The sequence below is a fragment of the Lepidochelys kempii genome, chromosome 6 (assembly GCF_965140265.1).
Source record: "Lepidochelys kempii isolate rLepKem1 chromosome 6, rLepKem1.hap2, whole genome shotgun sequence".
Lineage (NCBI taxonomy): Eukaryota > Metazoa > Chordata > Testudines > Cheloniidae > Lepidochelys > Lepidochelys kempii.
Window position 1 is genome coordinate 20,633,918 of NC_133261.1, and position 26,909 is coordinate 20,660,826.

General features: G+C 45.9%; 2 protein-coding genes across 4 annotated transcripts in view; one reads left to right on the forward strand and one right to left on the reverse strand.

Annotated features, from left to right (window-relative positions):
- Nucleotides 1-188, reverse strand: part of IGHMBP2 (immunoglobulin mu DNA binding protein 2) — an 84,027-nt gene extending 83,839 nt beyond the window's left edge. The window contains exon 1 of one of the 2 annotated variants that reach the window (XR_012159304.1): nt 1-188. Coding sequence is in view for 1 of the 2 variants with exons in the window: in XM_073347032.1 (XP_073203133.1) it covers nt 1-80 (80 nt within the window). In the remaining variant the exon portion in view is untranslated. The other variant, XM_073347032.1, reaches the window with a different exon arrangement.
- MRPL21 (mitochondrial ribosomal protein L21) lies at nt 9-26,648 on the forward strand. 2 transcript variants are annotated; one of them, XM_073347034.1, is made up of 7 exons: nt 140-252; nt 5,054-5,114; nt 12,389-12,474; nt 16,054-16,217; nt 18,429-18,481; nt 24,821-24,924; nt 26,227-26,371. In XM_073347034.1, exons 1-7 carry the CDS (start codon nt 183-185, stop codon nt 26,289-26,291), a joined length of 603 nt encoding a protein of 200 aa, XP_073203135.1. In that variant the 5' UTR covers nt 140-182; the 3' UTR covers nt 26,292-26,371. The 2 variants fall into 2 exon arrangements, with proteins under 2 accessions (XP_073203134.1, XP_073203135.1); XM_073347033.1 differs by lacking the exon at nt 24,821-24,924 and having other exon boundaries at nt 9-252; nt 26,227-26,648.
- Nucleotides 26,649-26,909: the final 261 nt, after the last annotated feature.

Below are 26,909 nucleotides of genomic sequence, written 5' to 3' on the forward strand. Positions count from 1 at the left end.
CTGGTCTCCTGGATCTCGGCCTCTCTCTCCTCCTGCAGCAGCTCCAGCTGCCGGGACACGAAGTCCGGCACCGCCGCCATGGGGGGCGCGGGCCCGGGGCCTCCTGCAGCCGCCGCTGCGTTCCCGGCCGGCCCGGTGCGCCCTCACTCCGGCTCCCCCGGCTTCCGGCTCCGGCGGGCGGGATGATGGCGGCGGCGGCGGCCTGCGGGCGGCTCCTGGGCCCGGGGCGGCAGCGGGCGGGCCCCGCGGCAGGTGAGACCCGGCGGCGGCGGCGGCGGCGGCGGGGGGGCCGCTGGGGTTTTGCTCCCCGCCCCGCGCTGCGGTTAACGCGGGGTCGGCTGCACCCCAGCGCCGGGCCCCTGCCCTGGTGTCGGATTGTGCCGGGCCCCGGTGTGCTGGGCGCGCTGCAAGGCCAGGAGGGAAAGTCCGTCGCTGGCAGGGCTGTTTCGGGGCGTTTTCTTCTCTGGGCACCTGTGACAGCCCCGCCGCCCGCCGGCCCGCCGGCCGGCCGGCCGCTCTGTCCCGCTCGCTGTCCGGTCACCCCAGTCCCTGCCCCGCGGAGCTCGCAGCCTGAGTGCGGGTGTCCGCCGTGCAGGGACGGGCACTCGCCCGGGCCGGCTCAGGGGCGAGCGGGTTGCCCTGTGTGGGGCGGGGATGGACGTCCCCGCTCTCCTCCCCACACACACACACACGGGCGCGTATTTTGGGGGAGTTCTGGGGCCTGTGTCACCCGGGACCGAGATCAGACTAGATGGTCCCAATGGTCCCTTCTGGCTTTGGCGTCAGTGAAGGGTCAGATTGGCAGTGGCTGCTGCCGTTGGGTTGTGTTACCCGCACCCCCCCCCCCCACGGTTTCTTTCCAGTGTGTGGGTGCGATTAACTTGCCGGGATTATCTGGGTGTATCTCAATCATTTCCCTGCCATTGTGGGGGCCTCAGGCACTGGTGCACCCCCTTCTCTCTTGTTCTCTGCCTGTGGCACATAATAGTTTAGCCTCCTGTAGGCTGTAATACTTTGGTCTAATTGAATCAGTTGGGTTTGGTGTGTGCGTATTGGGTGGTATTGGTGGCCTGTGATGTACAGACTGTCTGGTGGTCCCTTTTGGCCTTTAACTGTGTCACAGCTGGCCAGGCTTCAAACAAGTTAGGACTTGTCTACATTGGAAAGTTGTAACATGTTAACCATTCCGGTATAGTTAAGACTCTCTTAGCATGAATGCAGTTGTATCCCTATGCTGGTGCTTTATAGCAGCATAGCTATTCCCATACAGGAAGGGGAATAAGCTATATCAATGTAAGATCCCTTTATGCTAGTTTAATTGTGTCCACACTGGGGAGTGTACTTGTATAACTTTAATTTAAAAAAAATCCCTAACTGAAATAATTGCGCCAGTACAAAAACTTGATAGCTACAAGTTTGAAAAAGGAAATGGTGTTGATGTAATAGACTTCTATAAAGTATTTGACTTTGTACCACATGGCATTAAGAAACAAGAATGGTACAAAATCAACATAGTACATGTTAAATGGATTAAAAACTGGCTAATTTACAGGTACTTGTAAACAGGGAATCATCAGGCGTGGGTGTGTTTCTTGTGAGGTCCTGGAGGGATGGGTTCTTATCCCTACACTATTTAACATTTTTACCAGTGACCTGGAAAAAAAAAAACACCATAAAATCATCACTGATATAATTTGCAGATGACACAGAGATTGGGGAAGTGGTTAATAATGAAGATGAGGGTCACTAATTCAGAGCAATCTGAATCACTTGGTAAGCTGGGCTCAAACAAACAGTGTGCATTTTAATACAGCCATATGTAAAGTCATCCATCTAGGAACAAAGATTGAAAGCCATACTTATACGATGGGGAACTCTGTCCTGGGAAGCTGTGACTCTGAAAAGAATGGATAATCAGCTGAACAGATGCATATATTAGTTGTCACACCCTGGTGAAATCTGCAGACTAGCTCGATATTGGCACCATTTCCTGATTCTTAAACCTGCTGCCTAAGGCAGTCACATATTGCCCATATACGTTACTCGTAGGTGGACCACATAGCACTTGGGTCCTGCCATAGGCAATTGTGTATGACAGACACAGCACCTCTGCCAGAATCACTAGTACTCAGGGCTTGAAAAAGTGAGTGGCAAGCTTGGGTGGGTGAAAGAGGAGATCTATACCATCAATTTCTAAAAAACTTATGATTTCATCAAAAATAAAGGGTGTCCAGCCCTAATTACCTTCCAATTATAGACCAATGCCAGTTGTTTTCCTGAGTCTGCAGGCAGACAGCTTGAGTGCCCCTTGATGCTTAGCCTTGGCTAACAGCACCAGAGTAAAATTAACAAAGATTCTCGTTGGGTTTTTTTATTTGCTATTCAGAACCCTGTAGGCCTGAGTGATATATTCAAGAATTATGTCAGTTTCATGCTGCTGGTGCTCCCAAAAACTATGTAGTGCAGCAGAGGCAAGCACCAGAGATTTTTGCAGGGGAACAAGACATAAAGAGAGTCTGGTGAGGAGTAAAGTAGCAGTGACCATCCTCACAGCAGCCAACAGGAAATGGCACTTCACATTTCTGAGACATCTACTAGCTAGAGTTTGTCATAAAATATGGAGCCCTTAAGCAAAATTCAGGGACAGCAGTCTGGTAGCAGTCCCATCAAATGGGAGAGGTTGAGCTGAATGTGTAGATGTGGCCAGTAGCAGGATGCTTGTGAAAGCACTTTGAGATCTACTAATGCAAAACACTATACGAAGAGCTAAGTGTGATTATCTGAATAAGCTGCCTGCCTCATGAGCTTTAAATCCAGACCTACATTTGATTTGTGCTACCAGTTGGTTATAATAATAATCAAAAGCAGAGCGCATAGTCTAGAATCATTATGTTTATTTGGTTGTAACGGGCCCTTTCCAGACATATGTATTTATTGCACTGTGGAGGGTGAAGGAAGGAGGCAACGCAACTTCCAACATTCCTCAAAAGCAGCTGCTTAAAGGAGCTGTGCAAACACTTTCTTTTAACTAAGCAAACAACTTCAGAGACAGCTTCTTTTTCGTTCAATTGCTGTCTTTCTTATTTACTAGCCCAGTTTTCCAGGGTTAGGCCCTCCCTGTTAATTAGCAATTGTGCAGGTCTAGTTCCTTTCCAAAGAAAATATCTCCAATGTTGTGACTGCAAAAAGGAAATTAAAATAATTGCCCATCAGAAAGCAACCCTTCTGTTAGGGGATTTTCATTAATCTCTCTGGATATTTGGTCACATTAATGATAATCCTCCATTCCACTCTTCCTTTGCCATTTCAGTTGCTCATTGTCAAGAGCAGGGGTGGGCAAACATTTTGGCCTGAGGGCCACATCTGGGAATAGAAATTGTATGGCAGGCCATGAATACTCACAAAATTGGGGTTGCAATGCAGGAGGGGTTGAGGGCTCTGGTTGGGGGTGTGGGATCTGGGATAGGACCAGAAATGAGAAGTTCAGGGTGGGGGTGGTGAGGGCTCTGGCTGGGGGTGTAGGCTCTGGGGTGGGCCTGGGGATGAGGAGTTTGGGGTGTAGGAGGGCTCTCTGGAATGGGACCAAGGGGTTCAGAGGGCAGGCTGGGGCAGGGGTTGGGGTGCAGGCATCAGCTGGGGGTCCGGGCTCTGGGGTAGGGCTGGGGATGAGGGGTTTGGGGTGCAGGAGGGTGCTCCAGGCTGGGATCAAGAGGCTCAGAGGGCAGGAGGGAGATCAGGGGTTTGGGGCATGGTGGGTGGTGAGGGGGTACAGGCTCCGGGCAGCACTTACCTCAAGCAGCTCCCGGAAGCAGCGGCATGTCCCTTCTCTGGCTCCTACCTGGAGGCATGGCCAGGTGGTTCTGCACACTGCCCCGTCCACAGGCACCGCCCCTGCAGCTCCCATTGGTTATGGTTCCTGGCCAATGAGAGATGCGGGAGTAGTGTGTAGAGCGAAGCCCCCTGGTTGCTCCTACATGTAGGAGCCGGAATGGGGCCATGCTGCTGCTTCTGGGAGCCACGTGGAGCGGCACCCGACCCTGCTCCCCGGCTGGAGTGCTGGAGCGGGGCAAGCCCCAGACTCTGCTCTCCAGTGGAAGCTCAAGGGCTGGATTAAAATGGCTGGCGGGCCGGAACCAGCCCACAGGCCGTAGTTTACCCACCCCTGGTCTAGAGAGTTAGATGTAAATAGAGAGCCCTGATTTAGCCATTTAAAACAATCTTTGTGTTCAAGTTTTCTGTGTTTTTTAATCTCTCCAATTGATGCTGTTTTACAGCCCGCTTGTCTGTGAGAAGAGAGGTGGTACTTGGAGTCAGGGAAAGCCAAGGCATATGCATGTACAAACCAAGGTCCCCCACTCTAGAAAGGTTTCTTTAAGCCCTCTGCACTCTCACTAGTTCCCTATGTTTCACTTGTCACTGAAGTGACTGTTTGGAGAATGAATGGCCAGGGAGTTACTGGAGTTATCTGCAGTTCTCTCTCTCCCTTCCTTTGCATGCATGGAAATGAGGGTGTGGGGAAGCTTGGTGAGGCTTAATGAAGGTTGCAAAGAGTCACCTTGTTTTGTCCTACACATTTTCTATAACTTGTCACAGCCTTAAAAGGGTGAGAGGCTTCTAGGCAGGGAAGGATATACTTAACCGTATCCATTAAAGAAATAGTTCAGCACTGGAAGGATGCAACACAGCTATGTATAGACTCCTGGAACACTCCCCTGTCTTGGTGACAAAAGAGATGTTATGCACAAATACAACAATATTACGTTGTTGCAATCCACATTTGGAATCTTCTAGCTGACACTCTCACTGACTGTACGTATTCCGTGTATGCTGTAGAAGAGTGATCCTGTCTCTGTTCTGCTCCCTTGGGATATGGTGCATTAGGGAGGAGTTCTTGATTTATTACGTACTGTGTCTTGTTTCTGTCTCCTGCATTGTGGTGCTTTTCCCAGCAGTGCTGAAATTGGCATGGCTCATACTTACTCATTAAATTACCCGGGACTGATGAATGTTACTGCTTATTTTTAATTCTCTCTCTCTCCTCTCTTATTATTAGCGTCTCTGTTATGGTCTACAGTTCGAAGCGAGCGATGTCAAAGCACTTCACTACAGCAAGGGTAATGTCAACGTGTTGCTCTGCTTCCGTCTGAAATACTGACCCTGCCTTCCCCTGCTCCCCATTATTGTCTCCCTCTCCCTTTCAGTGACCCGGTATAGATAGAGGTACCTGCAACTGCCTGAGCAAGTCAGGGTACAGTTTCAGTCAGTGCCGCTCCTTGCTTTAGCCAGAAGGGGTCACTAAAGAAATAGAAAATTACTCTGTGCTGGGTCCTGAAATATATGACCTAGTAATTATTCTCTGTCTCTGATTTCTGCAGTCTAAAGAGCAAGATGAGGCACTCCCTTCCCTTTGTCTTGAGTGCTTGAGGGAGAGGGTTTTTACTCTGTCCCTGCATCACAGAATATGGCACAGCCATTAAGCCATGGAGCTAGCCCAAAAAGGCATGGTTCTTTAGAAGTTTTTGATAACATTTGGTTTGTGTTTCTGTTAAATGTAGGCGCTTTAAAGAGCACTAATGGACATTGCCAAGTAGATTGAACATAACTCCCATGCTATTCATTTTAGCCTGATTTACTAGTGTCTAGCGTTTCCCTTGAATTTGAAAATGCTTGTTGTAATTTTCACATCACTTGATAACTATGGAAACTATTGCAGGGCAGTATTGACCAGAGCTCTCAGGAAATTCTTTGCTCCTTTTTTATATCAGAGACCATTTTATGGTAGTCGGACAGTTCCTGGCTATTTTAAGTTTCAGAAGCCAATGCCTTTCTGGCCAGCCCATCTGAGACACATTACCTGCTCAAAAGAGAAGATAATACTGAATCAAAGACTATTTTCCGCAAATGTCTTTGCAGTGTCATTGGTTCTTACTTATTAAAATATTTATTCCTTATTAGGTATGGGGCATTTTAACTGTTGGTCTCTTTGAATTAAAACATCCTGCAACTGTTAGGATCCCCTTAGACACTGGAATATGCAGAATTGTTCTTGATGGCAACTATTACTTAGAGTTAGAGTATTTGCAGGGGAAGGTATTTCTGCTCCATGGTGGGGCTTGCGTAGCAAAACACACAGTTGCTGTGTGGAGTGAGAGTGGAATTCAGGTTCTGTTCCCACTGCCACAGTGTGATTTTGTGTAGTTCACATAATCTCTCTATGCCAGTTTCCCCTTCTGCAAAGAGGGTACGCTTCAGTGCTTACCTTCTTTGGTAAAGTGCTTTGAGAGCTCTGGATAAAAAGCATTGTATGTGTGCAAAGTATTGTCCTTTAGAATAATCGTGCTTTTCCCTCCATCGTTCTATGGAACAAATGAAAACCTTTCATAGAAAGTCATGAAGCAGAGGTGTTAGCTGTTGCCACAACCCTTCCAAAATGGCACAACTTGTATGAGAGATCATAAGAGGTTCCTGACTCCGGCAAAGGTTACTCAGATAATTTTTCCACCTAAAATCACACTTCTTAGATTTTAAAGCCAGAAGGGATCATTGTGATCATTTAGTCTGACTTCCATTTTATAGCATATAGGCATTTTCTATGTACCTTTTCATCTTCTAATTAAAACTGTTGAAATATTTGAGCAGGGTTTTAATTGGTGCTCGTCTCTGAAGTTTATAGCAAATAGGTATTTTCACTAGTGATGTCCTAGTTCCTTGTCTGTCATCCCTTCTTTGGACAAGCAAACCGGCCAATGTAGTTGACATACAATTAGTTGAACAGAGCTTTTCAGGTAACAAGGGATTCTTTTCAGTGTTGGGGCAAAGAATCCCACACAGTGACAGTCTTGATTGAAGCAGAGGGAATCCACTCAGATTGCTGACAGGAAAACACTGATGGATGCTGGCTTAAATATCCCTGCTAGCTTCCATTCATCAGTGTTGTGGCAGCAGCAGAGGATTTGCTGCCACTCATTGCATCCCCAGGACACTCTGAAACCTGTCACTTAATTAGAGCTGTCATTGTGTTAGCAATTTTGACATTTCCAGTAGTTAAGGTAGCAACACCTAAGAGTAGAAACTAAATCAGCCTCCTGGGAAGGCCTGTTCAGCACAGAAATTAGCAGCCACGTGCTTGGGCAGTTTGAGCTCTGATGACAGTTCTTTTGAATTGTGGATGTCAGTGCTGAGTGCCCTTAGGGAAAGTCAATCTATGGTACCCAGTGTCATCCAAGTATAATGCTCTGTTCTTCTTGTTAGCCGGATTCTCAAGGAGATTCCTCAGGAAAGAATGTCTAGCACAGGGGAGGGAAAACTACAGCCCGTGGGCCGGATCTGACCCATCAGGGCTTTCATTCCAGCTCGTGGGATTACCAGCCCTGTGACTCAGCAGGGCTAAGGCAGGCTCCCTACCTGCCCTGGCCCCGCTCTGCTCTGAGAAGCGTCCAGCACCACTTCCCTGCGGCCTCTGGGGGAGGGGGGCAGGCAGAGGGCTCCATGCGCTGCCCTCACCTGCAGGCACCGCCCCCCTCAGCTTCCATTGACCAGGAATGGGGAACCGAGGCCAATGGGAGCTTTGGGGGTGGTACCCACAGGCGAGGGCAGCGCACAGCGGAGCCGCCTGCCCCACCCCACCCCCAGGAGCCACTGCCAGACATGCTGGCCACTTCCAGGAGCAGTGCAGGGCCAGGGCAGGCAGGGAGCCTGCCTTAGCCCCGCTGTGCGCCGCTGCCACCCCGGAGCTGCTCAGGGTAAGCGGCAGTGGGCTGAAGCGAGCACCCCAAACCTCTCCTGCACCCCAACCTCCTGCCCTGAGCCCCCTGCCACACTCAGAACCCCCCCAACCCCCTGCCACACCCTGCACTCATCCTGCACCCCAACTGCCTGCCCTGGGCCCCCTCCTGCACCCCAACCCCTTGTCCTGGGCCTCTTCCTGCACACCGCACTCCCTCCTGCACCCCATCCCCCTGCCCCAGCCCTACATTCATGGCCCTGCATACAATTTCCCCACCCAGATGTGGCCCTCGAGCAAAAAAGTTTGCCCACCCCTGGTCTAGCATGTAGAAACCCTTCTCTTGGTGCAGTCAGGAGGTACATCAGGAAGTAAAGGAATTTGGATCACAGCTATAAGAGGCACAGAAAAAATGTTGAGGATATACGTTGGAACGTTTAACAAAATTTGCTGGATTTCATTCCGTAGACCAAGTCTGTATAAAGTACAAAACTAATAACAAACCACAGCTTCTTGGCTGCGTATATGAAGCACTGCTGTGCCAGCTGTCACTAAGAACTCCTGACCCCTTTGTATTCCCCCCAAAATGGTAACCATGGTCTGTGAGCTGGATCTGTTAGCCAGTTGGATCCGGTCATTCAGAGAACACGCGTTATGTCTGCACAGCAAAAAGAACCCCTCATTTGGCCGTGCCAACCGCCTCAGGCTTGCAGGGCTCAGGCTGCCGGGCTGTTTCATTGCTGTGTAGACTTCCAGGCTCGGGCTGGAGTCTAAACTCTGGGACCCTCGCACCCCACAGAGTCCAAGGTCTACACAACAATGAAACTTCCCCACAGTCTGAGCCCTAGTCAAGTAGAATCATAGAATCATAGAATATCAGGGTTGGAAGGGACCTCAGGAGGTCATCTAGTCGAGCAGGACCGATCCCCGACTAAATCATCCCAGCCAGGGCTTTGTCAAGCCTGACCTTAAAAACTTCTAGGGAAGGAGATTCCACCACCTCCCTAGGTAACACATTCCAGTGTTTCACCACTCTCGTAGTGAAAAAGTTTTTCCTAATATCCAACCTAAATCTCCCCCACTGCAACTTGAGACCATTACTCCTTGTTCTGTCATCTGCTACCACTGAGAACAGTCTAGAGCCATACTCTTTGGAACCCCCTTTCAGGTAGTTGAAAGCAGCCATCAAATCCCTCCTCATTCTTCTCTTCTGAAGACTAAACATCCCCAGTTCCCTCAGCCTCTCCACATAAGTCATGTGTTCCAGTCCCCTAATCATTTTTGTTGCCCTCCGCTGGACGTTTTCCAATTTTTCCACATCCTTCTTGTAGTGTGGGGCCCAAAACTGGACACAGTACTCCAGATGAGGCCTCACCAATGTCGAATAGAGGGGAACGATCACGTCCCTCGATCTGCTGGCAATGCCCCTACTTATACATCCCAAAATGCCATTGGCCTTCTTGGTAACAAGGGCACACTGTTGACTCATATCCAACTTCTCGTCCACTGTAACCCCTAGGTCCTTTTCTGCAGAACTGCTGCCAAGCCATTCAGTCCCTAGTCTATAGCGGTACATTGGATTCTTCCGTCCTAAGTGCAGAACTCTGCTCTTGTCCTTGTTGAACCTCATCAGATTTCTTTTGGCCCAATCCTCCAATTTGTCTAGGTCCTTCTGTATCCTATCCCTACCCTCCAGCGTATCTACCACTCCTCCCAGTTTAGTGTCATCTGCAAACTTGCTGAGGGTGCAATCCACACCATCCTCCAGATCATTTATGAAGATATTGAACAAAACCGGCCACAGGACCGACCCCTGGGGCACTCCACTTGATACTAGCTGCCAACTAGACATGGAGCCATTGATCACTACCCGTTGAGCCCGACAGTCTAGCCAGCTTTCTATCCACCTTATAGTCCATTCATCCAGTCCATACTTCTTTAACGCTGTGGGAGACCATGTCAAAAGCTTAGCTAAAGTCAAGGAACAACACGTCCACTGCTTTTCCTTCATCCACAGTAAAGGATATAGTAAAGGAGTAGTAAAGGCGAGTCACGGGTGTCTAGTTGCTGTGTAGACAGACCCACAAGTCAGTTTACCCCAAAACCCAAAGCAAATTGGAAAGTAACAAACAAGCTCAGTGGTACTTACTCAAGATAGTTAGTCCAAAGCAGACTGCGAAGAGTTACAAAAGGATCTCACAAAACTGAGTGACTGGGGAACAACATGGCAGATGCACATTGGAAAACATAATCCCAAACATACATACAAACTGATGGGGTCTAAATTAGCTGTTACCACTGAAGAAAGATTTTGGAATCGTGAATAGTTCTCTGAAAACATCCACTTAATGTGCAGCAGCAATCAAAAAAGCTAACAATGTTAGGAACCATTAGGAAAGGGATAGATAAGACAGAAAATATCAAAATGCCACTATATAAATCCATGGTACACCCACACCTTGAATACTGTGTGCAGTTCTGGTCACCGTATCTCAAAAAAGATACATTGTAATTGGAAAAGGTACAGAGAAAATCAGCAAAAATGATTAAAATGATATGGAACAGCTTCCACATGAGGAGAGATTAAACAGACTAGGACTTTTCAGCTTGGATATGCAAGGGGTCTATAAAATCATGAATAGTGTGGAGAAAGTAAATAAGGAAGTGTTATTTACTCCTTCATATAGCACAAGAACCAGAGGTTACCCAATGAAATTATTAGGCAGCAGGTTTAAAACAAACAAAAAGAAGTATTTCTTCACACAACGCATAGTCAGCCTGTGGAACTCGTTGTCAGGAGATGTTGTGAAGTCCAGAACTATAACGGGGTTCAAAAAAGAATTAGATCAGTTCATGGAGAATAGGTCCATCCTATTAGCCAAGATGGTCAGAGATGCATCCCAATACTCTGGGTGTCCCTAGCTTCTGATTGCCAGAAGCTGGAAATGGAGAACAGGGGATGGATCACTCAGTGATGGCCTGCTCTGTTGGTTCTCTCTGAAGCACGTGTCATTGGCCTTTGTCAGAAGACAGAATACCGGGCTAGATGGACCACTGGTATGACCCAGTAAGGCTATTCTTATGTTCACAAAGGGGCTTTTGGACTAAATAAAGTCTTTCAGCTCAAACGCTGTATTAAAGCAGAAATTTCCAAGAGGGATGTTAGCAGCTATCAGAGTCGTCATTCAAGATGTGCAGCTGGAAGCTTAAAAAAAGCAACTTTGTAATCTTGTATAGAGAGCCCAGCTGTGGTTCTCAAGGCCCTCACTAAACTACCAATTTAGCAGAGAAGAGCTTTTAAAAATAGTCTGCCTAAAGAGGGACAAGTAACATGCACGAGTGATTAATCTCCAGTCCCCTGAGGCTGATTTAGGGACATTATCTTAGACCTTCTTTTCCTTCTAAGGCTGCGTCTGTGCTGGGTTGTTTTCTGAAATACTCCCCACCTTTGTTAACACCAGTGCAGCAAACGGGGAGAGTAGACAACGTAGTGTAGACAATGTTTCAGGAAGCCACCAGCATTTAAAGCAGTCTAGGCCTGCTCCCACTGAAGTCAGTGGCAGTGGGGTGGGATCATGCCTCATGTCATCTACACAACATGGTGGTAAAAGCCACTGGTAGCCCCTGGCGCTTTATGTGCACCAGCATTCCCAGCTGTAGCTGCAATGGTGTCAACAATGGTGCGAAGTTAAAGCCTGGTGTAGCAAAGGCCGAAGGAGATTTTAAGCGAATCTCCAGCTCAACTTCAAACTGCTTATTCTTAAAGGTCATTTTTGCATATTTTGGCTTGTTGCATTATAATATTGAAGAAAAAACTTGTCCTCAACTTGTACTGTTTATACGGAGGTGGGGTGGGAGGAGGGGACGACAAATGAGCCATTCATCTCCTTTCTAGCAAAGCTCTCAGGGGTTCTCTGAACTTTGTTGTGTAGCTGAACGGCATTGAGTATGGGGGGTAGCAGCTGTTTCTCTTTGAGTACAGTGCCTTTTTATAATTTGCAAGACTAGCTCTGAAGCAAGACAAAGCGTTTTCAGCATGTGGTTAAACAATCTCTTCAAATGGGTTGCAATTTCAACACCTTTGAAAAGTGCCTGCTGGTGCCCTAATTGTCAGAATGCATCAATGTGTTTCATTACTGGGCCTGCTTTTAATATGGTCTTTCTTGAGGCAGCTGCTCAGTTGCTGTGATGGGAGTTTAACAAAGGGTTTGGGGAGATAGGAATGGGAATTTTACTCCATCAAAATCCCTCTTGCTATAGCAAGTTTTATCCTGACTCTTATGGAAAGAGGATATTTTTCTTGCTTCATCTAGTTAGACATCCCCTGATCATCACACAGAACACTGGAGTGGGGAGAATCAGTAACCAAAACTTCTTTAACTCGCTCAGGGGCTGATCCAAAGCCCATTGACTGGAAAGTTCCCCACTGACTTCAGTGGGCTTTGGATCAGGCCCTGAGTGCTGATGAGTGAGCTGTGTCAGGAAGAGAACCGTAACTCCTGAGGTTTTGCCTCCCTCTGCAGATGGCAGAGCAGCCCTGCTTTTCACTCTCCCGCCATGTAGGAATTTTATGTGCATATGCTATTGATTCTCGTCTTTGTTAATGGTTTGGGTCTCATGGTAATAAATATTTATAATAGCTGATTCGCACCTTATTTTTGACAGAATTATTGCCAAAACATCATTGTCCTCACCCCCATGGCCCGAAGTCAAACTACCAGATCCAACAGAAGAGGCAAAGTTCCATGCAGGTAAAGTTCTCCAGCTGCAGAGCCCGGCAGCACTGCTTCCATACTGTTGTTGGCCGTCTGAAAGACTGTAAGGCAGCACATCCTTGGTCTTCTGAGTGGGTTTTGGTTCTTCTCAGTCTTCTTCATGTTTTTCTCTCGTTCCACCCAGCATATTTTAGAGAAGGGAGCTGTTGCACTGTCTACTGGGGCCCTGGGATGCTGCATTTAATGTATGTAGCTCACTCAACAACGGAGGGACAAAATATCAATAAATAACTACATGGGTCATCAGCAACTTGAAAAAGAGCCTTCAGCTCCAGACCTCCTTTTCTGGATTGTTTTCATTCTGCTCTGTGCACAGCACACGCTGCTCCACTCGCTATTGCTCAGGTGACAAATTAATGTAATGAAGAAAAGTGTTTGTCCTGCAAGTACTGTTTGTTGACACAGTGAACCATAAATTTTTAATATCAATCCTGGGGGAAATAAGTATTGAACTGTTTGGTAAAATGTATCAAATCTGCCGTTGAGTCTGATTTGCACAGGGCTCTCTGCCTTTGAGCCATTGTAATTTCCAGGCTTCATAACTTCATAGATATTCATGGTTTTGTGTCATTCCATACGATGTGTCCAGGAGGCCTCTTTCCAAAGCTACTGGCTTGCCCCTCCAGAGCAAGCTCCGAATATTAGAGCTCTGACCTCAACTCACATCTATAAGAGTATTTGAGTTCTACCTGCCAATCTTTCCCTCACTCACTCTGTTGTGCCTGGAAATGGCCAGAGATATTTTATGTAAGATCACTCCCTGTACTGCAAAAATGCAGATGACTCTTAATGATAAAATGGCAGCATTTCGTTGATGTGAATTTCCTTTTTTAAGGATCTGATCATCAAACTGCAGTCGTTTCAGCTCGGATAAAATTATAGGCCAAAATTTTCAAATATAAAGGTCTGAAGTTAGGGTTCTGAATATAAGTAGTTTGAATTTCAAATTTACGGAGCACCTACAAATGTCATTGACTTCAATGGGAGATGCAAGTACTGTGTGTGACAGGGTGCCACCTGGAACTGGGGTATCATTGAGCCCTCTGACTAACTAGCTTGGGCTCCATCTCACACCTTGCTGTTGTGACAAGCTTTAGACCGCTCTGAGTCCAACACTCCCACCAGCATTCTCACAGGCAGGGACATACCCAGCTACAGTTGCATGCAAGCTTTGGCCAGCCACTGCATGAACCAACGATAGGGAGGCTGCCCCAAATAACCCCCACTTCCCCAGCCTAAGACCCCAGAGCAGTACCGTCCTGCCCTGGTCAAAACCCCAGCCAGTATGAACTTATTACTCAGTTCGTCTCTTCCTCAATGTGGAGAGGAATATGCATGCTTGTGGTAACCAAGCTGGGATTTTCCCCAGACACTTCAGTCAAAGGCACACTGGTTTAGATTAAAACATAGAACAAGTTTATTAACTACAAAAAGATAGATTTTAAGTGATTATAAGTGATAGCAAACAGAAAGATTGGATATGAATCAGCAATTTCTCACCCTGACTGATGATACAAGCAGGCTTGCAGCTTCTCAAGGCACAAGCTGCACTTGCTTTGTAGCTTGGGCTCCCCACCCCCGTTCCAAGTCCTTTTCTTTCAGAGCTTCTCTTGGGTGTTGAGTTGTGGGGGAGTGAAGAACAATAGATGGTGTCACTCCCTGCCTTGTATAGCCTTCCATATGGCAGGAACCCTTTGTTTCAAACTTGGTTCCCAGACCAGTTTGTGGAAAAATACAGGTATCCAAAATGGAGTCCAGAGTCATGTGGTCTAGTCACATGCCCTTGCAGCCATTACTTACAGGCTGTCTGGAGCCTTCTCAGGAAAGCTCACCAGGTGGGGGATAAGCTTCTCCTAAGGCCTGTTGTTTTTCCTAATGGCCCATTACCCTGAATAAGCCCTTCACAACCAGCTATCTAGGCTGGAAGCATTTTGCCTAGTGGGTGTCACCCAGGTTTAACCACATTTGAAATACAGATACATAGTCAGTATTTATAACTTCAGATACAAAAATGATACATGCACACAAATAGAATAATCATATTCAGCAAATCAAAACTTTTCCAGTGACGCCTTACATGACCCATCTTGTACAAAATGCAGCATAATTATGCCTTAATCATATCATAATAATATTACTATGACAAAGATGGGGTATAGTGTCACACTTTGCATTACTGTAAATCAGCCGACTTTTATTTAGGAGCCTAACTTAAAGCACATAGGTTTGAACATTTTGCCCACAAGGATATTGACCACAATGGAATAAGCTATTCACGATCTTGAGGCAGGAAAAACTTTTTCCCAACAATATCATGAAGTGCAGTTGAGGTCATAATGGAAAGGAGATGGGGATCACACTTCTGTCTCTGAAGCATCCAGTAGTAATAACTGTGAGTCAAAGGATACTAGACCACATGGACATTTGGTTTGTTCCTATGTGCAGTACTTTCTGACCATAACATAAGCTCTTTGCTTAATTGTAGTGGGAATGGCGCTGACTTCTGTCATTAAGGTTGCGTAATAGTTTCCATCTAGCTCCCTGTTTTCAGTTGCTCATAACTTTGGGTTTTTTGTGTGCCTTTTGGGGTAAAATATTACATGCTTCATCTCTTTCTGAAATGGGATTTTTGTTTAAATTCTGAGTAAAATTGGGTCAGTTATTTTTGAGCACAAGGAAGGGGGGAATATACTTTTCCTTATTATAAAAAATACTCATTTTCTGAACATCTTGAGAGCTGAAAGGCTTGAGGGTAGAAAGTTGAAATTTGACAGGGAAATAGCCCTCATTAGGAAGTGCCTTTGAGTGTTCCGATAAAGGCAGAGTTTGATTTGACTGAGTTATGACTTTTAAAAATGGTGGGCTTTGCTTGTGTGGAACATTTTGCATAGCTAAGGAATGCTGCAAGGCACATGCATGTATGGATAACTTCTCTGGGAAATGTACAGTAAGGGGCTGAGGAAGGGACCCTGCTTGCTTTGTGAAATACACAAGATCTCAAGCTTGGGCTTTTCAAGTACAGTGGAGCCACAATTTGCAGAGCCTGTGTACCTTACAAAGTACGCTGGAGCCCTTCTTCAGCCCCTGTGAATTTTGTAAGGTTTTCAGGAGTTACGGGGTGACTCCTGTACACTGCGGGATGCATCGAAGGCAGAGTGGAGCACTCTCTTATGGAACACCTTGGATCTGCAGGATAGGGCATTCCAGTGGTGTCTAAACAAACGTTTCAGACTTCAGCAATTCAATATAAGCTGCAGCAGTGTAAACTGTGTCTACATTAGGGGGTTGTATGGGTTCAGCCAGTCCAGCAGCTAACATCCAAGTGTAGACGAGACCTCAGTCTTTCAAGAAGGGAGATAAAGTCCATGCTTATGAAACGTCATCACTGTTCAGCCAATCCCGGACACTCTAAGTAGGACTGCTACTCAGGTAATGGTTTCTGTGGGAGGGTGGCAGGGACAAAATGTGTTGGTGTTGAACAGCTAGCCTTTTCTGCTGGTTTTTCTCACTGTGGCCTATCCCTGACGTACTCATTAACTCACCATTTGTTAACAGAGGTCGTGCAAAAAGTGAATGAGATGATTGCCACTGGGCGGTATGGAAGGCTCTTTGCTGTGGTTCACTTTGCCAGTAAGCAGTGGAAGGTAACCAGTGAAGATTTGATTTTAATGGAAAACGTGCTGCCGGCTGAATGTGGAGACCGAATCCGACTGGAGAAGGTAAAACCCTCCCGATGTTCAGGATTATGTACGTTAACTCGAGAACTCCTAGCCCGCCTTATGTCAGCGATTGTTTGTGACAGACATGAGACTAGTCCCCACCCATGCAGCCCACTGTGGCTTTGGTTCTTTCTCCAGGCTGCCTCAGCTAATGCAATTTGGGGGAAGGTATATCTATTTCATCCTTGGGAAAAGCTGTTGACCTCTATTTATTTATTGAAACAAGGGGTCACTGACCAAATGATCCAAGCCACCTACTTACTGTTCACGATGCCTGCTTCATTGTTTCATAAAACCCTAGCGGTCCCCCTACCTGACCAACAAGTCAAGAAAACTCCATTCACCCATATGGAAGGCAATAAAACTGACTCAGCAGGGTTAGTGGATGTTGTGGTATTTAAGATTGTGATGAGGGCTGGAAGAGGGAGCTGGCTGTTTATAAAAATAAATAAACAACAGATTATGGGAAACTGGTGTCCCATGCTCTCCCCTGCCACAGTAGCCCTCTGTAATGTTTAATATCATGGATGTGTTTCCACAGAAAATGTTTATACTGCTCAGCCCCACCAGTTCTGTGCTAACCACAAGGATGTGTTGTTATTCTTCGGGCTCATTAGCAGAAATGCCATGGATAGAGGCCAGCTTTCCCAACGTGGCATCATAAATGGGAAGAAGTTCCCTGAGAACTCAGAAATCAATTTCAGAGAAGTCCTGAATATTCCCCTTGGATCTGCAGAAGCTCCAGTTCTAACTGTAGCTACTTGCAAGGCCTTCACTGTTGCTGTGATTTTAATTACCCTCTTATTGACAATGTTAGCATGATTTACATCAGAGAGAGATGGACTGAATTGCTCTGCAGATTTCAGGCTCCTTCCCTCTGTGTGGGAAGACAGACAGTTTGCTTTACCCATTCGGTCCAAAGTTGTAAACATCTCTCTGTTAGACGTTTGCATTCCCAGACATGCTGCACAAGAAAAGTTTGTTGTTTTGGGATTGACAACACTAATCAGTTGACGCAGCAATCTGCCCAAAAGAGACTGTACATCCAAAAGTGATGGAAGAGTTGATTTCTCTCCTGAGCTTCCATGATGTTCATTGTATCTGTGGATGAGGAGGGCATGGAGGGGATAATTGTGGGCTCCTGATCAGATATTTCCAACATAATCCACTTCTAACACTTAAATGACCCCACAGAGACTCATTAATCCAAAGCTTGGTTGAAATACCATGAAGTGAGGCTACACTGGATTAATCTTTATTCATCATAGCCAAGCATTTATTTGCAGTGTAATAGGGTATGGAAGAGGCCACTTTTCTACAAGTTTGTTGCTTTAAAGCCCAGTATTGAGGCACTTTTTCTGGCAGCTGCCGGTTGAATCCTTGGGTGAGACAAGCGATTGCAAGAAGCAGCCTGCTGAGAGTGCACAGATCTGGGTCAGGGTGAAAAAAGTCAGGCATTTATGTTTACTCTTCTGGTAAATCCAGACCATAATCCTGTCAGATTTTTGCTAACAAATGTCTATCTGAACCAAAAATCAAAGCCCTCGTTATATGTGCAACCCTTTTAACTGCTGCAGTACAGTTAGTGGGGAAAAGAAATAGGCTGTAGAAACTCTGTGTTTTAAATACTTCCTAGTCTGCCCAAGTCTTGACTGTTCTCTTACTTAAGCAGGCAATTTAAATTCCCTGAACCAAAGGACTAGTACATGGCATGACTCTACCCTGGATATCTATTTGTTTGTTACCCATCTGAGTGTGCAGAGAGAAGAAGAATGAAAATGTTGCTATTTCCCTAAGGAGCGCATAGCAACTGCTATAAAACTCCAGTGATCATAGCAGCTATGTTCACAGGCCTTGGCATGAAGATCTTAGAAATTCAGGGTCTTTATTTTTTCTCTGCCTTTTCTTCCACTGTCTTACAAATGCAGATAGAATCAAAGGATTTAGGGGCTCTGATTAGTGTGCAGAGTGTTCGTAAAACATGCTCTGGTAGAAAAAAACCTAGCCCTTGCCTGGGAGAGTGTTTATTGAATGGGTCTGTTTCTTGGCTTGTTGCTCTCTTTCAGCAGCAGATTGAGGCTTGAAGCTCATAAAAATGCAAATTTTCCAACACCCAAGCCTCTAGGATACTTGTAAAGTTTTGATAATATTGTTTCTAATTACATTGCGACCACTGGCAAGTGACCCAAGTGCATAATTTAATCTCTCCAGGTTTTGCTGGTTGGTGCCGATGACTTCACACTAATTGGAAAGCCACTTCTGGGGTAAGAAAGACACACTTTATAATAACGTATCTTCAAGTCAGCTGACTGCCGAGTGAAATGTTTTCAAGATTCAGCCCTGCCAGGGCTGCGGGCATACAAGAAGTCTATGCAGCATATTGCAAGCAGTGCTGAGGGGGTTGTGCGTGTGTCACTTCTCTTAGCATTTGTGGGGAGTTAGGTGCACACATCAAAGGGATTAGGCCCCTAAGTCTGTGACTCTCATTTGATCCTAGAACTAAATCTGCTCTTCTAGTAACGTAGAGCAAAATAGTTAAGGGTTGAACACAGCTGTAACGTATTAATGGGATGAGGAAGTGAATCCAACTGCTGATGGGGACAGTGTGGAGGCATCTTACTCTTACATACACTTAAAGACTGTAAATCCTCTCATTGAGAGGAAGGGTGGTCTTGTGACGAGTACCCCCTATTCCTGGCTCTGTCTATCTCCCAGGTCAGTCACAAGACAAAATTCATCAACGTTTCTAACGTGCTTTGAGATCTTCAGATGGTAGAACTGTAAAGTATTATTATTGTTACTCATTGTACTAAAAATAGAAAACAGACTGATGATTACAGCAATTTTTTCACTTCAAATGTTTTAATGTAAAATCTGCTTGTGGGGCTTCTTAGGACAGAATGTGTTAAGCAGGGGAGGCAAATTCATTCTGTAGATCGGGCCAAATCACATTTTTAATTATGGTCCATGGGCTGGGAGATCAGACTATGTACATTCCTCAGCCCACAGCAGAACTCTCCCTGATGTCACAGGCTGATATGCACAAAGATCGAGGGTTGAAAGATGGGGAACTGTATATGGTAACCTCACTTTTTGTCATTATTTAAGTGCCTTATTGTCATATTCAGCATCACGTATTGGGTAAATGCACTTCCCTTTAGAGTTGAACTTCCTTCCTTCCTTCCTTCCTCATCCTCCTCCCTCTCCTGTCCTTGGCCAGATCTAGGCGAGAGTGTTTTGCTGGTATAGCTTTTCAGGAATATTATACCAGCAAAGCACTCCTAGTGTGGATGCAGCTTATACCAGCAAAACTGCGCTTGTGCTGGGATAGCTTATTCCAGTCCCCCCGGTGAAATAAAATATACCAGCAAAAGCATGGTTTTGCCAGTCTAAGCTGTATCCGTACTTGGGGTTTTTGCTGGCACAGCTATGCAGGGTCGCAAATCACACCACTGACCAACTCAGCTGTGCTGGCAAAAGCATGTAGCATAGACTTGGTCTTTGTGTGTCTCCTCTTTTCTGCTCTGTCTGTTTCCCTTCCTGCAGCTTCTCTCAGTTTCCATGCCTCCCCGCCAGCTTCGTTCCCACTCTCTGCCACGTCTCATCTGCTACAGTGTTCAGCAGCAAAATAGTTAGTGTTGATGTGTTGCATGACAATGTTAGGCTTTAGCATTAACACCGCCAGTGAAATGAACTGAGAGGAGAGGGAGCTCACACCTCTCAGAGCCTTTATTTCAGGCTGTGTTTATGCATAATCAGGAAGACAACGCTGCATTGATTCACATTCTGTTCTTGGCCGGCCAGTTTTCTTTGCAACCATATCCTCGTCTACCTTAGGGATTACTTGTAAAACATTTGCACAGTCACTATTGTCAGTTCAGCTGCAGAAGTGCTAGCAGCATTGGGAGCCCTACAGTAGACAGGGCTTCCGTGGCTGCCAGCATTTTAGACCTGAAACGCTGGGGCTCACGGGAGCCTTGTGTACTCTGGGCTCCCGACACTGCTACCAGCAGAGGAAGTGAACCAGCGTTGACATTTGTGGGGAATTTTTGCAAAAATACCAATAGGGCTAGAAACTTAATATCTTGCAATGAAAGCTCAGATTTTGCAGACTCTGAGTAAGTTGTGAGTCACCTCAAAAAGGCCATGTTTTTGGCACCACTTAAAGGAACGTTCCTCCAACAATGCAGATCTTTCTGCGCAGTGCCCTAAACTCTGCTAATTAATTGCCAGCATGACAGTACCCTGGCAAAGCTATATTTGTGCACTAGCCTTTGGGCACACACTGAAACACAGGGCTTCCCTGGAGATTTTGGGGAAGAGAAAAAGCCATCATTTGGTCTCTGTATGTGCCTCAAAAGTGGGGAGGCTTTGGCAGTGTGACTGACTGCAGACCAAACAGTTGCGTTTCAGTGTTAGGTTACACTGAGTTAAAAGTAGTGGAGGAGAGGAAATGTGTGTGAAATAGAAGTGTGGTGTGGTGTCCCATTAGGGTGACCAGATGTCCTGATTTTATAGGGACAGTCCTGATATTTGGGGCTTTGTCTGATATAGGCACCTATGACCCCCCCAAGCCCTGTCTTGATTTTTCACACTTGCTGTCTGGTCACCCTACATCCCATCCTCTCTTTTGGGGCTTTGGGGAAACTCTGACATATCTACAAGCTGCCCATTACTATGGTATGAGACAAAGGAAAACAGAACACCACCTATTAGAGATGGTAGTATTTGTACATAGTTCCCTACTCTCCCTAAGCCACAAGTGTTTTGGAGGATAGATAACAGCTTGGATTAATACAAAGACTTTTTGTTTTCCATTGGCTTAAAAATCAACACATAAGAGGACATCTGAGCCAGTGTCGGTGCAGTGCAGTCCATTTCAGCTGCATTCCTTGATCAGACTTGGAGGCAGGTAGGAACTTGTTCTGTTTTAGACAGATGGTCATTTTAATTTTCCTTAGAAATCAGATACCTCCCAACATGATACTCCTTTAACATCTTCAAACAAAACAAAAGGTGTCTCTCCTCCCACTCCCAGTAGCTCATACCAAGTGCTAAGTCTGTGGTCTGCCTTGTTCTTTGCAACCACTTATTGTCCAGTGTTTCTATGCAAAAGCAATATTAAGTTGTATGCAATTGTCATTTCCTTAGCTTTATAACTTGTACAGTATTGTACACCCCAAAGCTACAACAGGAAACCATTGTGACCCAGAAATCATAGCAGCGTTTTCACTGCTTTCCACTAAGGTGTTTATGCTCTGAACCATTGCAAAACACCCTAAGGCAATTTAGCCCTAAGTAAAGGGGACATGGCGTCCTTGGTGGTTCATGTGTTAGGCAAAGAGATCAGCTTACTCTAACCCTAGATGCTGTTGATCAGATTTCTTTCCATTAACGTAGCCAGCTATTTTACACAAGGCTTCCTCTTGTCTGCTTGCCCAGGTTGGCCAAGACTACAGACTCCTGGTTGCCAGATGGCACGGTGCCACACTGCCTCTTTCCCCCAAAAAAGCCATGTTGAGGTTCACCTGCCTCCTGTCAGGAGAGAGACTCCTGGGTGTGATATAAAGATTGTCATCAGTAAGCATCTTGATACTTACGGGATGTCCCCTGCATGGATTATATTCATTATTTAGTAACAATCACTTTCCCTCCAACTTGGATATAGGAAGTTATCGTATGAATTCCTCTTCCTTATTAGAAAAACCTAATCTGGAAATTCTGGCACCACTGAAGTCAGGGGGAGTTTACCATTCAATTCAGGGGGGCCAGGAGTTCACCTCTGTGATTGCATAAGGCTAACAGCTGAGAAGTTTAATAAACCGTTACTATTTATTAGTTATATTGCTCTAGCGCCAAGAGGCCTTGATTCAAGATTAGGACCTCATTTTGCGCTGCGCTGGACAGATGCCTATTGAGAGCGAGAGTCCCTTCCCTGAAGAGTTCAGTCTCTCAGACATTCAGCCCTAATGACTGATTCAACAGAGGGCAAAATTCACACTGTAGTCAGACACACAGCTTGGGTCAGATAGCTTTGAAACTTGACTTGCAGACAGAAGTTGCTTCTTGGCACCTGGGCATGCTTAAGAATAGCATTTTGGAAGGTCTGCTTGTATGTGTGTTGCTGTTGCTCAGTACACATGCCTGTAGGACAGTGTGTATCCAGCACCTAGAGAAGGGAGTTCTCTACATGGGTTTGTATAGCTATTTCCCTAGTGTAACACCTCTGGCTGAACACAAGTAAGGCCCATGAGAGCTAGGACACCTGGCCCGCCAGTAACCAAAGGCTCATTTCTGGACCAGCTTTCCCTGCACCACCACTCTATTTTTCATACTTCTGGTAGCTTGTAGCCCATTACTGCACTACTTAAAATCTTGACGACTATTTGCTTAAAATAGCCCACAGATTTTAGTGTTTGAATCACTCTGTCCCCACTGATCTTGCCTTCTGAGTGTCGATTATGTCCATGTGATTCCACAGCACAGCTGCTAGTGTTAGTGACTGGACTTGCGTACATGCACGGAGTCTAATCCTGCAGTCGTGAGGCAAGCGGGAGTCTAGCTTTCCCACTGGCTTCAGGCACAGGGTCAGGCAGAATAGCTCCCTAACAGGAAGACCTTTTTCACAAAATACCCCTGTACCCTGCTTTTCTTTGCCTTTGCTGGTTTCTTTTCTAGCATTGCTGGTCCGTGCACCTAGAGACCCTAACTGTGATTGGGGTGTCATTGTGCTAGCTGTGGAGTACATCCTTTCTCCGGGTCACGCTCTGCTCTGTAGCTCATTTAGATGTGGCCAGTAGCCATGTATATTAAACTGTATTTGTTCCCTGTGTCTGGTTGCAGAATATGCAGATAGGCTGATTTTTGGTGTGTGTTCCGCTAAGAATTCAATCTCTTATAGATATTGTATTCCCAAAGGGTATATGTTCATACTGACGGTGAATGTTTCAAAGCCTTTGGCCCTTTCATGATCTTATTGGAGGGTTGTTGTTTTTCCTTACATGCAGACTGAGTCATTTGTCAGGAAAGTGTTCTGTACGTGTCCTCCAGGGGAGAAGGGAGCACAATAATGAGCTTTTAATGTTGTTTGGGGTGTTGTGAAAAGGTGCATCCTCCACCCCTACCGTTCATTACAACCAGAACTTCCCAAAGCACAGGACTGGATTTCCTGTCCTAAAATGAGGCTGATTTGTTATGAGCGAGGGGCACAGTTGCTCAGGCAGGTAGCTCATTCTTCGGCGTGGACCTTAAATTGCCCTCCTTTCTGTCCGCCTCTCTAGATGGCAGTTAAAGATTCCAGGGCGCTCTTCCACAAGGGGATACCTCAGTGGTCTTGGCCAAGAGTTCTCCTCTCTTTAGCTTCCAGCATCCAAGGATGCGTGTGTGAGCTGTCGCTGAGTGCCGAATTCCATATGTGTTTGCACGCTGAGTCACTGCCCTTTTGAGAGAGAATGCCTTGCATGCCAGCTCATGTGAGATGGGAGCTTTTGGAACCATGCTGCTCTGAGTATCTTTCACAGGGAAAGGAGGATGGGATAGATTTTATCACTGAGTGATGCTGACTGTGGCAATAGGTTACAGAATCAAGACATTTAAGGCCATATTCTTCCCTTAATAATCTCTTGGCAAGCCTCCCACAAGTGTCTGTGAGAGATCCATTCTGGATCTAGGAGAGCATGAAGTCCTGAATTTATATCTGGACTTCTCCTCCAAATAAGATTGAAATCTCAGGAGTAAATAGACAAAGTGGACAAAGGGTGGGAGGAGAAAGAGAGGTGAAAGGACTCATGCAAGGTCACACAACCAGACAGCAGTGGTCTGTTAGCCGCATTATTGGACACAGGATCAAGTCCTGCTCCTCTTATCAGGTGAACAGTCCATTGTCTTCTCTAGGAATAGAATCATATAAGACTAGGGTTGGAAGAGACCTCAGGAGGTCATCTAGTCCAACCCCCTGCTCAAAGCAGGACCAACTCAATACTCAGGTGAGTCACACTAGAAGAATGTAACCTTCAGTCTATAAATCAAAATGCCAGTGCTTGCTGTCTCTGCTGCTTTGTAGAAAGGGGAACAGCTTTGGTCTTGACGAAGGAAGAGCTCTGTAGAAGAGCTGCCAACCAGTCTGAGCCCAGTATTGAAGGTTTGCTGTACTTTAAGCCAAGTGAGAAATACAGGATTTTTTTAAAAGCACGATGTGCATCAGGTTTCATTGCAGGCATTCACAGCACTGGGAATTTGGGATTGCCAGCTCTGAGTGTCGTTGCAGATTTCCACTGTTACTCTACCAGCATCAGACATTTCTAACTCCCTCCCAGTGAAGCAGAGAAGTACTGCCCTGCAGACTAGTGTGGCACTTACCTGATAAGACCTGCGTAGTCAATCCTGTGTTTCTTCAGTGCAAAGCCTGCAAGTGGGCACTGCTGAGATGGATTTACCCACTCAGCAGCTGGGGACCTTGCCGTTCCCACAGGACAGGGTTTTGTCAGAAAGGTGCATTACTTTGTGATAGTCTTCCAGGGAGTCTGCCCATTGATTAGAGAAGGCCGTCATTAGTTACGCTGTGTTTCTTTTTTTTTTCTTTCTTCATTTTTTTCATTTTTAAGGAAAGATCTTGTCCGTGTGGAAGCCACAGTTATCGAAAAAACAGAATCTTGGCCGAGAATTAATATGAGATTTTGGAAAAGGCACAATTATCAAAGGAAGAAAAGTAAGATGAAAAGAATATAGCACCGTCACTTCCCACTGCCTTCATGGCCCAGGGCCACAGGATCGGTACAGAATGCCCTCGCAGCTCAGAGCCCAGTGACATAGGCATAGCACACAATGTCCTTGCAGTTCAGAGTATGGACAAGGGCATGGTATGCAGTGCCCACAGGAGTGCCCAGATGGCACAGGGATGTGGGCTCAGTACCCAATACCCTCCCAGCTCAGTGCACAGGGACATGGTCCCACTACACAGTGCCCTTGGAGCTCAGAGCACGGACATGGGCATGGTACAGCGCGCACAGGAATACTCTGTTGACACACAGCACAGGGCTGTGGGCTCCATACACAATGCCCTCGTGTCTCACAGCACAGGGACACAGTTCCCAGAGGAGTGCCCTGATGGTTCACAACACAGCATCATGGGCAGGGGACACAAGTCCTGACCGTTCTGAGCAAAGTGACCTCATTTCCTTCCTCTGCTATCTGACACACATTGCCAAAAAGACCGTTTAAAATACTGCTTTCAACACATGGAAGTGTTGCTGTTCTCCTTCCCCAGCCTCTAATCTTGCATATTTATCCACAGATGTTAACAAGTCTAAACAGCATCTTGAACCAGGCCTTGATTACCATGTAAATGAGGCAGCTGTAAAGTTTCTTCCTGAATTATCAACAGGAAAAAACAGAGAGGTAGAAATATTGGGCAGAAGTGAAGCCTGTCACACTCTCACAGGAGCTCACCATTCGTGCTCGTACCTTCGCTCAGGCTCTGCCTATGCGAGACGGCTTTGCCAGTATACTTATACCTACGTAACGATACCAGCAAAACTGCACTTTTGCTGCTGTAGTCCACTCCAGCTCTCTCAAGTGACACAAGCTGTGCTGGTAAAAGCACAATTGTTTCGGTATAACTGTGTCTACATGTGGGACTTTTGCCGGCACCACCGTGTGGGTCATGGATCGCACCTTATCCCACCCTGCATCAACATAACTGTGTCAGCAAAAGCCGGCTAGTGTAGACATGGCCTTTGGTCCAGATTTTTAAAGGTATTTAGGCATTGCAGTGCTCAGCATCACAAAGCCTAACTGATTTAGGTGCCTAATTCTCATTTTTTTTATTGCTGATGGGATTTAGCTATCTAAATGCCTAAATCTCTTTTTGAAAATGATATTTAGGCTCCTAAATCAGTTCAGCATTGCAGCACTGTGAACAGCAGTATCTAAATACCTTTACAAAGCTGGACCTTAGTGTATAAGATACTTTAATGCATGATCTTATTTTTCTTCTTTCATTCTTTTTCAGTTATCGTGCAGCCACAGACGGTCCTCCGGATAAACACCATAGAAATTGCTCCCTGCTTGTCATGACGGATTGTTGGTCTAGTAGGGCTAGGTTTATTTTTACTGCTTTAGGAAGTATGGAAATAAAGAACTCTTGTCACTGGAAAGTCTTGGGCTTTTTATTATTGGCGATAATGGAAACCTATTTTTACTTTTTTAACAAACATTGTTTGTTGAAATACTATTTCAACTTTAATGATGTTTGTTTGTAACCAATTCCCTCTGAAATTCAGAATCCAAGGATCATTGACAAGATGTTTAATTCCACTCCAGTCTGTCTTTGCCTGAGCTCCAGCACTCTCACAAGCAGAAGACAGGCATCATGGAAAATATGAAAGCAAGTGGTCAGCTCAGCTTTTAAAATGGACGGAGATCTAGTGGTGTAAAAGAGAAAAGCCACGTAACTTCACAGCCTTGCAGCTTAGACCCTGATCCAGCAAAACATTTAAGTGTGTTAATAGCCCCATTAATTTCAATGGGACTGTTCCTGTGCATAGTTAGTCACATGCTTCAGTGCTTTGCTGGATGAGGTTTAGTGCACAAACATAAATGAACCCTACAATCAGGTCAATAGACATTGTGTGTAGCATGTGATTCCTCCCTCTCATGACACAATCACTACTGTTCCATTCTTTGGGAGCTCAA